Source organism: Salarias fasciatus, chromosome 4, assembly GCF_902148845.1.
Source record: "Salarias fasciatus chromosome 4, fSalaFa1.1, whole genome shotgun sequence".
Taxonomy (NCBI): Eukaryota; Metazoa; Chordata; class Actinopteri; order Blenniiformes; family Blenniidae; genus Salarias; species Salarias fasciatus.
This window is the reverse complement of record NC_043748.1, coordinates 22,754,529-22,769,804: the sequence shown is the minus strand read 5'-3', so window position 1 is coordinate 22,769,804 and position 15,276 is coordinate 22,754,529. Positions and strand designations below refer to the sequence as shown.

The window sequence follows — 15,276 nt, the reverse complement described above, 5'->3', positions numbered from 1 at the left end:
GAAAAAAAAGAAAATTGCAGTTTCTCCAAATCACTCATGAAACGCTGTGATTCGTGAAGCACGTCTCCACCCGGCTCGACTCGTCCCACAATATCTTTACTGTACAGCGCTCATGCACAAGCCTCTCCATTACACACGGAAGGATCATACTTAAAATCTGACATAAAGCAACAACTCACGTGATCAGGTACGACAACACACGCCTGCCTTTGATCCCACAGAGGCCTGCCCGCCACGTGCATGCACACAAAGTGAGGGGGGAAAGCTGAACTGCAAGTATATATAGATATTTAAAAAAAAAAATTGGAGGAAGAGGGCAGACGGGGTTTAAACTGATGCTTCAAAAAGTCACAAGAACATATCAAAGATGAGGCACAAAGCTGCCTTTTTAAAACCCATCAAGTACCAGCAGCCCCCGGCGGCGGCGTCGTCGTCTGTCTCTACTGCCATACACGGTATAGAAAAGATCATACATTTTTATGTTACAGTACAGTAAGAGGGCATTCAATGTTGACAGGGTCTGAAGGTCTACACTCTCAGTCACAAATATATTTAATGCTCTTCTTTCAGGACGCATCGCAAATTCATTTTTGTCTCGTTTCTTTTTTTTTTTTAAAGCAAACTGTAGTGGATAGTTAATTCTTTTAAAAATTCATACAGTAATTAAAACACTCCAATAAGCCTGGTTCAACCCTGTACAATTCATTCGTACACTAACAGTCCGTTAAAATGAGGATTTAGAAAAGTATCAGTCGACGGGCTCAAATAACTTGTAGAACTACGAATTACAATGTTTACAAAAACATACTTTGTGGCAGATACTATAGAAACGCCCACACGCAAAAACAACATCCAAAGTTATTTCAAGATCCGGCAACTCCTGCGAGTCTGAGTCAATCCGAGTACTGGAGATCTAAGTCTACTGTGCCGTCTGTCACCACCAGCCTCACTCTCTTGGGTTTGTTGGCGCCCATGGAGTGGGACGGCGGGACAGGTCCATAGTGTGATGTGCCTTGGTGTTCGCCGGGCTGGCACTGCTGCTGCATGTCTTTCCTGCAGTGCTCGTCCGGACCTTTGAGGCCCGAAAACCCGCTCAGGGAAAAAGCGGCGGCGGGGTTGGACAGCTGGGGTCCGCAGGGCTCCAGAACCAGGCGCCCCTGCGTGCCCGACGGCTCCATCAGGCAGTGATAGGTGTAGTTTGTCGAGGCCAGCCCCGGGCCGTCAGCGCCGTCCCTGAGACCCAGGGTCAGCGAGTGGTCGCCGCTGAAGTTCAGCACGTACGGGGGGTAGCCGTACGGGATGGAGGCCGCGGCGGCCGACTGGTTCTTGGTTGCTGGTGTGCCAGGAGGCGTGCTGTGGATGACCTGGGGACTGTTGTGTTGAGACATGGGCGAGAGTGAAGAAGCGAAGCTGAAATCAAAAGTGTCCTGCTGAGTGTAACACGGCTGGTGTTTGTCTGAGGTCGACGTGGTGGGTTTATCCGGTTTCAAGCTCTTGTCTGGTGGGGAGGGATAACCGTCTGACATTTTGCTAGGGAAGAAGAAGGGCCTTGGCAGCGCTGAGAAGTTCTTGTATATCATGTTGGTCTCGACACTTTCAAGTTTGTCCGTTGACATCTTGTTTTTATGAAAAGACTGAGGAACAGAAGCGTTGGTTTTGCTGAAGTGTTGGTTGGCCCTGCTGGGGTTGCTGGGGGAACACAGATGACCAAGGTCCTTGCCAAACCCAGAGATGTGGCCTTTGTGATGAATCTCTGCTGGAACAAACTTGAGAGTGGACTGGGTTTTCTCGGAATGGTCCGTTTTTGCACCGAGGGTCCTGGATGCAACGATCGGGCTGCCAGCAGCCATGCTCTCTTTACAAGGTGCACTGTACAGGTTTTGGCTCTGGTTCCCTCCCTGATACTTGAGCACCCTGTGAATAACCGTGGAGGGTTTCTCGTGGAAGTTGAATGGATTGTCGGGAGGATTGGGATTTCTCGCAGTGAAGAGATGAGGGGAGAGGAACTTGTTGGACATCTGAGGTGGAGGGACGGATTTTGTCAGGCAACTCTGTGGCACTCCCTTTACGGTGTTTGGTTGAGTACTTGGAAATGACTGCGATTTTCCTGGAATGGTCATACGATGGAAGGGCCCCTGCATCTTCAGGTTAGACTGGGGCTTTGACTGGCTGGTGTTTGGTTTAATGCTCATGGAAGGTTGGGCTAAAGCGAGCGGATTCTGAGAAAGCACAGAGGTCGATGCTGGGCCACAAACACGAGGTCTGCTTGCTATGGAGGAAGATTGAGTTTTTGGATCTTCTTTGCACATCCTCATCCCTGGATTTTTACTCCTATCCTTAGCTGTCAAGTCGATGTTGCCCTGGGCAGAAAAACCGAAACCAGGGTTTGATGCATTTCTGTCCTTGGAGGCATCCTTTGCTTCACATTCCAGAGGAACTCCATCACTCTTGGAAGAAATTAGACCTGGGAAAAACTGCAGATCCTCACTGGTAAAGTTATTACCTGGACTAGGCGGGCCAAGGTATGGAGTCTCAGTAGTCCATGTGTCGGCGGGGCTGTGAGAGAGGGGGCTGCTGAAAGGATCTGTGGGCGGATCGAGTGAACACAGATCCGACGGGGACGATGGAAGCATGTTCTGTGGTTGATAATATCCTTCAAAGTTCAGACACTGAAAATCCAAAATGTCATCGCAGCAATTTGTGAAGCTGGGCTCCCCGGAAAGCATGTTATCCGCAGTTGTGAATGGTGGCGACTGGGACGGAGGCTGGATGACGGAATTAGAAGCACTGGTACAAGCTGCCGGTTTCTCTAACGTCTGAGACGAACACAAGCCCTCCGAGAGCCTGGAGAGACTATTGTCAATTTGTTGGAGAGTGTGACTAAGACAGGTGGTGGGCGTTTCTACGGGCCCACACTTGCGCGCCCGGTCCATTTTGTGCCTCTGTTTCCTTCCTCCGCTGTTCGTCTCTGGCCTCTCGGCCGCTCTCTCCGCAGCCGAGGATATAACTTCAGCTTTACCGTCGTTCAGCGGCGAGGACAGCGACAATGGGGACAATGACAAAGAAAATGGGGGCGGCTCCACTTTGAGGAAGGCAGCGTTGCCGCTCGCTCTCTGAGAAGTGAAGCATTCATCTTTGGGCTTGCTAAAATCAAGACATCCTCTTTGTCTCCCTAAAATCTGAGCCTTCACTTCTCTTTCTACTTTGGGCTCTACTTTCAGTTCTGCTTGCTCCTCTTTGCTGTCCACCTCCCAAATGTCCTCCGTCTTCCTCCGAAGTTTAATTACCGGTAATGAATGAGCGCTGGCCTCTGAGCCTGGATCCTCCTTCTGCTGCACGCCGCTTTCAAACAGACAGCAGTTCCTTAAAAAACGATCTTCGATTTTTGTTTCGTGTGCTGCCAGAGGCAAGACCTCACTTTTCTGGCCCTCATTTTTTTCTAGGTGCTGCATGGATCCAAACCCGCGCTCAACTTTCTCTTTAACTTCTACTTTATCATCGGGAAGAACAGTGGGCCCGCATATATTCTCAAGGTCTTTCTCTGGCTTCGGACCTGTGCATGAATTTATGGCTTGCTTTTCAGAGAATTTTTCGCTTTTTTTTTTTTGAGCGATGCGACTTGTTCTTTGACTTCTTGCTGGCCTGAACGTGCGCTTGTGCTGCCTCCATCTCCATGTTTAAAATGGACACAGAATCCATGATGGCTTTGAAAGGGTCGCACGCCAATAGCTCCTCTCCCTTCTCTGGTTTTAGTGCTATATTTTCAAGGCCCGCATTTTGCATCTCCCATACTCGCCCTCTTCGCCTCTTGAGTCGAAACTTAAAATTTAGGCCCGCCTTCGTGTCCTCTGAATCGTTTTGCTCGTCGATTGTGTCCATGTGATCGTTTTTTTGGCAATTGAGGTTTTTAGTGTCGTCAAGCTGACTTCCCTCTGCGTGCTCGTCGCTATCGAGCGCCTGAGCGTTGCCGACGTCGTCCTCGTCCAGCCTCTCTTGTTTACACTGCCGGACCTTCCGCCATAAATGGCTGCGCTGCGCTTCGTTAGCTCGAGAGCGAAGCACTCTGCTGGCAGACGCCTGCTTGGTGAACCGTTTGGGGCCTAAACTCTGGAGCTCGGTCCTCCTCGGCCTGACCTTCCCGTCCCTCCTCCCTTTGCTGCTCTCTCCTGAACACTGGCTCAGGTCGTGCCTCAGCGCTGAGGGAAAGTTCAGCTCGCTAGCTTTCTGAGGAACCTGATCTGAGGCAGAATTCACTCTTTGTTCCGAGTCGATTTCCACAGAGCTGCGAAATGTACGTTTCTTGAGAGGTATGTTGGACTGTGTGTGCGCTTGAGGACTGGTGTTTGAACGCAGGTTAGCTGTAGCTTTAGTTGAAATGACGGCCTTGTGAGGTAGTGGGTTGATACAGGTGGCCGGCGGATCAGTGTGCCTCAGTGGCGAGAGCCGCTGCAAGCTTTCCTCGCTGAACTCAGTCTTCACTGTGACTGGAGCCTCTTTGCCGAGGCTCCCCTTAGTGCTCTGCTTGTCTTCTGCTTTCGTTTTGGCTGCTCTGGGCCTCAGCTTGCGTCTGACTATCCTCCTCTGCATTGAGTGACAGTACCTGCCTCCATTTTCTTCTTCTTCCGTACTTTGCATATCTTTGAAAGCGGAGGGAAAAAAGCGACCTTCGTCAATATCTCCCTGCGATCTTTTATCTACTAGAGTCTTATCTCTTCTTAAACATCTGACAGCAGAACCTTCGCCTGCTTTATGACAATATCTTCTTCTTGTCTACTTGCTGGCCGTTTACTTAGAGTCTCAGTGATTTTTTTCCGGTGCTTTAGAAATCTCTTTCTGCTTGCTCGCATTCCTGACTGCACTCCGAACACAGCGGCTGTTATTCTGCTGCCCTGCTACTTCACCGGACTCCATCTGACATTCAGCTTCTTTCTGGTCTTTGCTAATTTTACATTCTCCAGCTCTCGGTGCAGAATGCGTCTTCCCTCTCTGCCCTTCGAGTCTCTCTTTTGAAATGTCCTTCTCTTCCTCCGACGCCGTCTGGATTTCGATAACCTTGTCGTCGCTCTCGTCGCCGTGTGATGAATCGGCCGCCGGTTCGCTCGAGTGCCGCGTCCTCAGGTTCACCTTATCAGCAGCCTTGAAAAACATTTCCCTGACCCCTCTGTTCCCCTCGGCTGTGCATGCGTCTGAGCCGCCTCCCTGCCTCTGCTGGGATCGGCACGCTCGTCTCTCTTCTGCTGCTGCTGCTGCTGCTGCGGTGCAGGCGCTCTGCTTTCTGCTTCCTCTCGCCGGCGCTCGTCCCGCCTGGTCCTCTAAACTCTGAGGCACCGATAACCTCGTCAGATTGACCGTCAGGTATTGCTTCAGACATCGGAGCGGATTGTCCCGGGCCTCCTTCGACCCCCCTGCGACGCTCGGGCATGACGGGGCTGGGGCTGTGATAGTCTTGCGCTCGGTGTGCTCGACGGCGTTCGGAGCGGCGGCGACGGCGCCGGACGCGACGCCGCCTCGTGTGGGGAACTGATGCTCCGTGATTGCCTTTTCCACCACTTCCTGTTTTATTGCACTGCAGGCTCGGTCGACCTCGGCGGGGAGAGAGACCGGTGTAGTGTTGCTGCCGGACTCCGCCTGGCGTGTGACCATACCGCGAACGGCGCTGTTCGTTCGTGACGACGTCCTCACGCCGACGGGTTTGTCGCTCGGACCCGCGTTTCCGGCGGCAGGTTTGCTCTTCTGACGAGTCGCCTCAGAGGAATTTTGCGCCGGCTCTTTCATCTTGCCGTCTCTTGGCTTCAGCTCCTCCAGCGCCTGCAGCAAGGCCCGTTCTTTACTCCTGGGATCCTTACAGCTGAGCAAGAAGTCCAGCGAGTGGCGCCGCACTCGGACCCAGAGGTTCTTCAGAGTGACCTGGGACAAGAGAGGAAGCGTCCGGCCGGTTTTGGCCGGGTGCTGTCCCGACCGTCTCTGCTTGTCTCGCCTCCACTTCTTGGTCTGAGTGAGTTTTCTGTTCTTCAAGGCGTTCCTCCTCATCTGCTGGGTGAAGGAGTTCCTCGATGGGATGGCTGCGAACAGAGGACGACGACGAACAACCAGTCAAACTCCGATAAAACATCGGCGCACCTTCTCATCGTCTCCACTCACAGGACTTGTCATGTACATTCACACGACTCATATCTGTAACATGAGCTTCTCAGTTCACAGATAATGAAAAGGAGCTCACTTCCAGAATCGCAAATCGCAGTAAATCCAAGAAGATTAACTGTAATCTCAAATCTAAGCTATAGAGTTCGACAGACTAAATATTGTCTAATAAACCATCATTAATTCTAAACAACTTGGTTCTTGAGTAGCAGAAGTCTCAGATAAATACTGTTGGCTTAATTTAAAATAAATATGTTGACTTTTGGGCATTTTTGGCAGAATTAGAATAGTAATAGAGTATTCTGTGTACTGAATTTGCATTCAGATATATTTTATCCTTTTTCATTTTCTGAATATTTGTTAGCACAAGACTCAGAACAAGCTGCTTTAGTTTATCCTTACATGTTTATGTCACATCTACCATTTTCTCTTCACCAAAACAAGGACAAATAAAGGAAGGGAGAAGGATAACCGTAAACCGAAGCTTTGACTAAACTATTTTGTGCAAAAAAACCTCAAATTGCATTAATTTAAAACAATGTTCTGTCTTTTTTTATTAGGTAAATATTAATGCAGTAAATATGAAGCGTCTCATTTCATCTAATTCTCCACATATGATCAAAACTTCTTATGATTTTAGTTTGAACAGTTCTAACTTACATGTGCGAGGCAGGGCTTTCTGTTTGTGATGTTCCCAGAGGAAGATCTCATAATTACATGAAATCCCCCTCAGTAAATCCTTTGTTTGGCCGTGATTGCATAAGCATGTGTGCACCACTCACAACCGGAGCAGATAAAAACAGTAAGGAGTTATTTTTAAACGGAGTAAGCATGCCTTCAGACTCGGGATCAATCGCCTCCCGGTATTTACCGGATAAGCTTTCAGCCGTGTCTTTTACGGACGGCTGCGTTCACACGTCTGTTTTAAACTCCTCTCCGGTTTCAAACGGCGAGATAAAGTTGTTCATTAACGGCCGCGTTAGCCGATCCTGCTTCTGATGCTTCGCGGCTCGGAAACGCTCCTCGCTCTAAAGATGCCTGACAGCAGATAACACGACTCTCTGCGGTTTAAAGGCCACGCTGCAGGATTTTAACCTGATTGGGATCACGAGTCACAAAGCTGGCCTTGTGTTTACCGTGTCTTTACACAATGTTTACAGCAATTGCACAATAGCCCCAAAAAATCAGATAGACTTGCGCAAGAAAGACGTGATCCGAGAACTCCAGATCTATTTCTCGGAGCGGCTAACTTTTCATGAACTGTGACATAACGGCTGTTTTCCCGGCGACGTTCGCACTAATCTGAAGCTAAGTGGGCTTTAATGAAGGCGCGGCGTCGGCCGTCCCGGAGGCTTTAAATTTGACGGCGCATTAAACGAGCGGCGGAGCAACGACCGGACCGCCGGCTTTAACGAGCGGCGGAATCCAGCGCCGCTCGGCTCCGGCGTCCCTCCTGCTGCGCTCGCTGCTGAGACCAGAGGGGGATTTACAGAGTAAACAATCCTTTCTACAATGATTACAGCGCTATTTGGTTTCATCGGTAATTAATATTAGGTTTTATTCATATATGTGTACATTAATTTTTTTGGTTTTTTGTCCTTTTATCCGATAACTTAAACTAGACGTCATTTAAACACGTATCTGACTGATGAAGGTAATTCTGGAGAAAACCATAAACGCGTCACCTTTGAAAATACCCGCGTGAATCCCGGGTGCGACGGGCCTCGGAGGGAAGTGGCCTTTCTCCCGGTGGTGGCGCAGGTATCGCTCTCTCAGCCGGTACTTCTGGCCCGCCGGGTCCTTGGCCTCCTCGCACTCGGGCTGCTTCCCCCGGTGTTTGAAGTGACCCTCCCCGTTCCTGCAAGGAGGCGGCAGAGCCAGAAAAAAGAAGAAGAAGAAGAAAAAAAAAAAAAAAAACAACCTTCAGGTTTCCGCGGGGGTGAAAGGCGATGCCGGGAGGAGCGGGCGGCGGACACACCTCTCGCAGGTGCAGCATTCACACATTTCGTTGCCTTCCCCAAAAAAGCTGGCTCCATAGTAACAGGTGATCTCCTCCCCCGGTGCGATGGGCCGGATCGCCTCCACACAGGCGTTGTTCTTCTCACCAGGGATGAACTGGGCGGGTTGAGAGGGGGAAAAAAAACAGACAAAGACAAAAGGTTGGTTCTCCCGCGGGGGGTCGGCGGCAGCAGACGGGAAGCAGGACTGGGATTTCTGACTGCATGAAACAACATTAAAAACCTCCACATAAGCATTCATCCGGTTACCTTGCAGTTGGGTTTGCAGTCTTCAGTCCAGACGGAAACATAAAGACGGAGAGAGAAAAGAAAAAAACATGAATATGAGGAGAAAAAAAGAAGGGTTTTTGTCGATCAGATGGTTCATAAAGACGTGGTTTCACAGCAGCTGAAAGGCTCGGAGAAAGGAGCAGAGACGATTTCACCGTGGCGTTCTGATTCCGCTCACCGCCGCCGCGCATCACCTCCTCTAATTACTCCGCTGTTCGCACTGATGAAAGAATAAAGTCATAAAATGATCAATCCACCTAATGGAGCCGCGCAATGCTCAGACTCGCATCCTGGTTTGTAACTGGGATCACGACGGCGGCAGAAAGACGTCCAGTCCGAGTCAAGAGCCGCTTCAAAATCCCTCCGAGGAAGATTAGTCCAGGATTCATCTGTGCAGGTTTTTCTCCACCAGTAAGATCTAAATTAAGATTAATTCTTTACTAACGAGAAGAGTGAGCTCAAAGGAGGAAAAACATCCTGATCCTCTAACGTTTGGCTCACATGTGGCACAGATCTGAGAGACTGGATCAATTTACAGGATTAGAGACGATAAAATGAAAGACGACACTCAGAAACGCAGTAACTGGTTTCTTTCTGTGTACGTACACACTACACACTCATGTCTCCACCTCGTCAGGTTTTCCATCTCCTGCTCCTCCGTCTGTCACTTCAGCTGGTTTACATACATGTGCTTTTATGAATTAATGCACCAACTACAGATCAAACGCACGAAACTCTGTGTTTTAATGAGAATTCTCATAATGAGAAGATAAAGATCACGACGTGCCGTTGCTGTTGTATGATCACATGAATGGTCATTTCTGTGACACAGCTCGGCAGTAAGTACTGTCCCACACTGTGTGCACCTAACGTATTAAATTAAGCATTAATATATGTTTTATTTGAGACTGTAAATATATCATTCATACTGAATCATTGTGTTTTTATTCTTACATTTGTTTTCTTTTATAAACTTGTACTTAATCATGTAATTACTTTTGGGATTCTTGTCTGAGTAACTGTAATGTTCAGGGGTGACTGACGCTTCTGACAGCGATGGTAAAACCCAAACACCTATAATCAGGTTGTTCCTTCACGTTTACTCAGGAGTGACACATCTGCCACTGTGTTCAGTAAAGCCTGAACAAGTCGCCACTGAGAACGAATAAAAGAGTGGAGAGGGATAATTATGAACCAAAACTTTGTCCTGATGACTAAATTATTCCTTACAGATTGTTTTTAATCTCATTTATTAGATAAAAACACAACATGCCGTCTTTACCTGTTGCTCTAATGACTTTTCTTTACTGTATAATGTGTCTTTCAGTTGAGTTTTGGTAAAGCGAGCTGCACACCTCAGATCTGAGACATTAAAACCAGCGGCATCGGTATTCCTGGTATCTATAAATCAGTGTCAGCTTCACTCCTGCAGCTCGGCAGCTGGCCGCTCTCCTCTCAGCCCAGAGGTCCATCCTGGTGAACGTGTGAAGAGGCGAGAGCAAAGTGAACATGATGCACTTCATGTTTGCTCTGGGTTCTCATTAGCGCTGAAACGCGATCTGGTCTGAACGCAGACCGTGGCGGCGGCGGCGGCATGAATCATTTAGCGCTAATCCATCTTCCAGGCATTAGCGGGGCTCGACAAATCACAATTCCCACCGCAGACAACTGACATCCTGAACTCCGGAGCTGTGATGTGAAGAGAAAACGCAGAGCGGAGTAAAACTGCAGGCCTTGTTCAGCATCGCCAGCGATCGAGCAGCAGAGAGGAGTCGTTCACTGAGTGCCGACTGTTGTGTGGCGTGTCTGCGTGTCGTAAACTCCCGTCAATCAACACAGAGCGACAGCTGCTCGAACATCTGCCGCTAATGAAACGTTGTCCTGATAAAAGTCACAAATTACAACTCGGCTCTGAACGTGACACAGTTTCTGCCTCGGGCCCACGGGCCTCGTGTTGGACACCGTGATCGTGACTGACCGTGGTTGATGAAGGCGGCGGGGCCGAGCCACAGCTGCGCGCAGCGCTTGCGGGTGGAGTACATGACGCTGAAGTCGTTCACGCCGGCCCTGAGCACGGCGCTGTCGGCGGGGCTCAGCTCGGCGATGCAGCCCAGCAGCACCTCCACGCGCTCGCCGGCGAACCTGCACGGACACACGGCGGTCAGAACACACAGCCGCGGTCACCGGGCGGCCGCCGCGCCGCGCCGCGCTCCGTACCAGTGCCTCGTCGAGGTGATCTTGGCGCCGTTGGTCTCGGAGGAGTACCGGTCGCAGGACTCGATCTTCACGCCGCTGTCCAACAGGAAGGCACTGAGGTAGCGGTACACCTGTGGGCGGAGAGCGCCTCGTCAATCCAAACCTCGAGCCAGCGGACAGAAAGTCTTACGCTTACTGGACGGCCTACATGTTGTCTCAGCAGCTCCTGCCGGTGGCTCCCCAGGCCGTTGAAGTAGTCCCCGGCCAGCTCGCCCACCGTCAGCGCCTCGAACGTGGCGTTGAAGTCGTGCGTGCGCTGGAAGCGCAGCAGGGTCTCCTTCAGGTTCCCCCAGCGCCGGATCTCTGGAGGGGGACTGCCGGAGACGGGAGACAAAACTCCCGACCATCAGGAAGGCGGAACGCCGAGCCAAACCAGACACGAGGAAAGCTTGTGTATATATGTGACAACGCATTTGATAGTTAACATATTCAGGAAATACATCGGATCTGAAGTGGATTTAGAGTATTCCTCTCTGGTAAGAATTAATCTGAAGCTGCAAACAGAAGGCAGTTTGTTAAAACTCTCGATGCACAACGATAAAAAAAAAAAAAAAAAAAAAACAATGAAAAGGAAAGTTTCCAGAACGTAGAGCAGACCTGGGAACCTGTCCAGTTTCTCTTTCGTACGCGAGCCTCCAGGGGAAGAAAAAACAAAGGCTGGAGTGTAATAGATTACTCCGGAGCCGCTGCAGCAGCCAGACGTGTTTTATCTTATTTTCTCTCGTTCTGACTCTTCTGACTCCTCACTACACGGCCGTCCAACACGTTTCCGTTCAGGGGTCACAACCGGTCCAGTTCCACCCCGAGCGGCCCGCAACAGTAAAATAACAACCTTTAAACTGGAACTTTCTTCGTTGTGGCGCAGAGCGTCGTGACTAACAGCAGTTTAGTCATTTCTTTTAGCCGTCAGGGTGAGTTTTTAAAAACATGCATCACAGCTCCGGGAGAAGAGTCACCGCATTCAGCAACAAAGGGTTCAGTGAAATTTACATTAGACTGAAATTCTCGTCATTCTCTGTAGTTTTTCTTTGTTTTTGGTTAAATTATTCACATTTTCATCCAAACACAAAACTGAAAAGTTCACATTTAAAGGTTATTAAATGTGTTTCACTGCTTCGATCCACTCAGGATGAGATTACAGCGTTTCTGGCTCCTCAACTAAACTGTTTTTCACTGCTCTGCTCTATTTCAGGACTCTTTCACAAAACTACACCTAAATAAATATTTGACCTTGTTTCCCACTGTATTCACACACACACACACACACACACACACACACACACACACACACACACACACACACACACACACACACACACACACACACACACACACACACACACACACACACACACACACACACACACACACACACACACACACACACACACACACAGTCAGGTTCAGCAGGACTTTTAACTCCTGGAACAAGGAGCTTTGAACTGACACGGACAAAACGGGGAAAAGAGCGAAAACCAAACTGCAAGAATTGGAGCACAAAAAAATTAAGAAATAAACAGCTTTAAGAAAAAAAACAAACATAAAATTACTGGAGTTTCTTAAAGATAACAGTTTTCGGGGCATCACAAAACTACTTCATAAATGGATAAAACAGATAAAACATCAAAATTGTCTCAAAAAAAAAAAAGCAGGAAAAGAGTGAAACTGCTGAAATCGCCTCGTGTTAAAGGTGAAACGTGTTTCGCAGCTCCGGCGAAATTTGATTTGGTGGAAAGTGAAAAAAAAAAGTCTCATGCAGTCGTGAAGGTTGTAGATTCCTGCCTGGTTGAGCTTTAATAAGTGGGAAATATCTCAGCGCGCTCCTGCAGATTACTCGTCTGGAACACTCCCGTTCCGGAGGTCAAACATCCAGCCGGGTTCTAACCGGAGGAACCGGTCCGCCGCAGCGTCCCGGTAAATCAGAAACCACCGACTCTGAAGTCCGCAGCTCGCCGCTCAGCATCAGAGGAATGCATTTACCGCTCCTGCGTGGGACACGCCTTCAAAGACGTGTTTGGGTGTTGTGACGGGCGCACGCACACACACACACACACACACACACACGAGCGTTAACGGTGAAGGAAAGTGGCGCTCTTTTTCCTCCACACACTTTAACCACTTTAACCCTTTAAAGATCAGCATGTTTCAGTTCGGAACAACTAAATTTAAAACTTTCTTTCACAAAATCAAACCGTTCCTCGTGAAAATGACAACAACCTCAGCGCCGATGGAAACGGCACAGCCCAGCGTTGCCCAAGGACACTTCAGTAACGTCAAATACATCCTTATTTCGTGAGAGGAACTGCTGCCGACGCTAAACTCCACTCCTGTTTTCCACTTTACTGCAGAGTTGAGTTAAATCGGGTCAGACGAGAGAAGAAAAGATGTTTCTGCCACAGCATCCGTCTCCGCTCCTTCAGTTTTCACTGTAATCTCCAAACATACGTTTAACTATTTTACTAATTTAACTGTTATTCTGTCGTTTCTTTACATTTAACTTTCTATTGCAGTATGTTTTTATTTCACGCTATATAGTTATTGATTGTTCAGAAACAAGAACAACAGTTTTATTCGATCAGCTTGGTGCTGCTGAGCGGCCAGCCTGACTCAGAGTTTGAGGCTAATATCTTTTTAAAATTCTACAATCATCGCAGACTGCGACGGGGTGCAGGAGGTGAGCAGCTCGGTAGCGTTTCCCTGCCCTGGGGTGCTTCGGAAGAGGAAATCCAGTCAATGGTTTGTGGCTCTGCAGGTTCCAGACTGAACGAGAGCGTCGGCGGCGGAGGAGCCGCTTCAGCCACTTTCCTCAATGACTGAATGTTTCAGTTACAGCTCCTAATCTAGAATATAATCTGACCTAATCTGCTGTTTTCCCTGCCTTCTGTAAAACCTCCTTACTGCTCAATGACAGGCAGCAGCGTGTTTATAAAAGAAAAAATACATCTCTTTAGGCTTTCTCTCATTCTAGTCTTCTATTTTTTTAATTATACATCATATATGTTAACACACATATCTATAGTGTTGTTTTATACATTTTACAAAACTGGGAAAAGAATGCTGAATATTCATAGTTCAATATTTGAACTAAACTCAAGTCAAAGTACTGTTTACTTTTTACCTGCATCATTAACAGCAGGTAAGAGCCGATGGATTAATACAGAAATGGACATTAGAAGTTAAATGAAAATATACTGTATATTTTAATCATAAACATCATTACACACACATGTATTACTAATATATTCTAAGATACATGGATGTGACTTTAAATGTATTAATTAGTGCAGTGGTATTTTCATAATGTTACAGTTGTACTGCTCTCAGAGAAATGCACCATATAAATAAAGTTTACCTTCCGAGACGCGGAAATAATGTTTAATATTGGCCTTTAAGTGCTAAAATTACACTCTGTTAGTGGAACCGTCAAGTGAAAGTACAAAGTATTATTTACTTTTCATGCTCCATTAACAGCAGGAAGCGTGAGAGCAGAGTGTAAACAGAAAGTAGAAGGTTTCTCTTTGTTGAAGCATGATCTGATTTGCCACAACAGGACCGCTCAGCCCTGGTGGTGTGAGGAGCAGAACATGCAGACTGCGCGGTGTGTGAGCCAGAGGCTCTGCAGCGGTGTGTGTGCTGTTGCACGGAGCCAGGCGGCTCTCTGCTTACCTGATGTTCATTTTGTGGGTGCTGAAGCCCAGCAGAGGGTCCAGCACCAAGCCGGTGGCCAGGTCATCGATCTCGCACAGCTCCTTCACACTCATTCTAGTGCATCCGTCCATTGCCTCCCACCATCAGCATGCTGCAGTCAGAGGAGTGCAGAATAACAGCGTTAATGAGGCTGTGACAGCACGAGCGGCACCGACAACAACAACAACAACATCCCGACATCAGCAGCCCTGCAGAGCCCGCGACACCCTCCGCAGCCCGGGTCAGGCTGTGCCCCCGCCCCGGACCTCCTCCCGGAGTCCCTCCAACGCCGACCGGGAGGTGATAACACGGCGGGGGGAGAGGGACGCGGCGGCAGCAGCCTCCATTAGCTCGGCGCGTGAGCGAGCAGCTATCAGCTGAGGAGGCAGAGCTGAGGCTAGCTCCGAGGCGGCGGCGGCGGCCTGCATCCGACCGCTGCTCGAACACACGCCAACAGTGAGGCAGCGCATCCGCGCCGCCGTGCAAACCCCCGGTGCCGCCGCCGCGGGAGCGAGACGTACCTGGGAGCGTGATGGAGGCAGCGCGGGGATCGTCGGGGAGACCGTCCGCGGCTCCTGGGCTCGCCTGCTCCGGCTCGGAGAGAGTTAGCTTAGCAACCTGCTAGCTCTCCGCCGCATACGAAAATGGAGTCTCCTCGTCACTTCTGGAATTTACTACACCCGCTGACGGCGGCGGATCCGGCACCGGATTTTCCAAAACCGCGCACGTGCACCACGCACTGGCACGGACGAACTTTAAAAAAAATCTGTTTTGTAGCCGCTAACTAGCTTTCGAAAAGGCTCGTCTTGTAGCAAAAAGTTGATGAGCGACGTCCGACGCAACCGAACTAGCAGAGGCCACGCCCACGGGCTGCGCTATTCGCTGGGGTCAAGGTTAATTTTAC

At 49.2% G+C, this 15,276-nt stretch overlaps 1 protein-coding gene across 1 annotated transcript; it reads right to left on the bottom strand.

The window, feature by feature from the left end:
- Positions 1–602: 602 nt before the first annotated feature.
- On the bottom strand, positions 603–15,253 carry kmt5c (lysine methyltransferase 5C). The gene is made up of 9 exons (XM_030089981.1): positions 14,894–15,253; positions 14,352–14,484; positions 10,834–10,999; positions 10,647–10,756; positions 10,408–10,571; positions 8,409–8,428; positions 8,120–8,256; positions 7,827–7,999; positions 603–6,062 (listed from the first exon to the last, which is right to left on the bottom strand). Exons 2-9 carry the CDS (start codon positions 14,462–14,464, stop codon positions 4,798–4,800), a joined length of 2,148 nt encoding a protein of 715 aa, XP_029945841.1. The 5' UTR covers positions 14,465–14,484; positions 14,894–15,253; the 3' UTR covers positions 603–4,797.
- Positions 15,254–15,276: the final 23 nt, after the last annotated feature.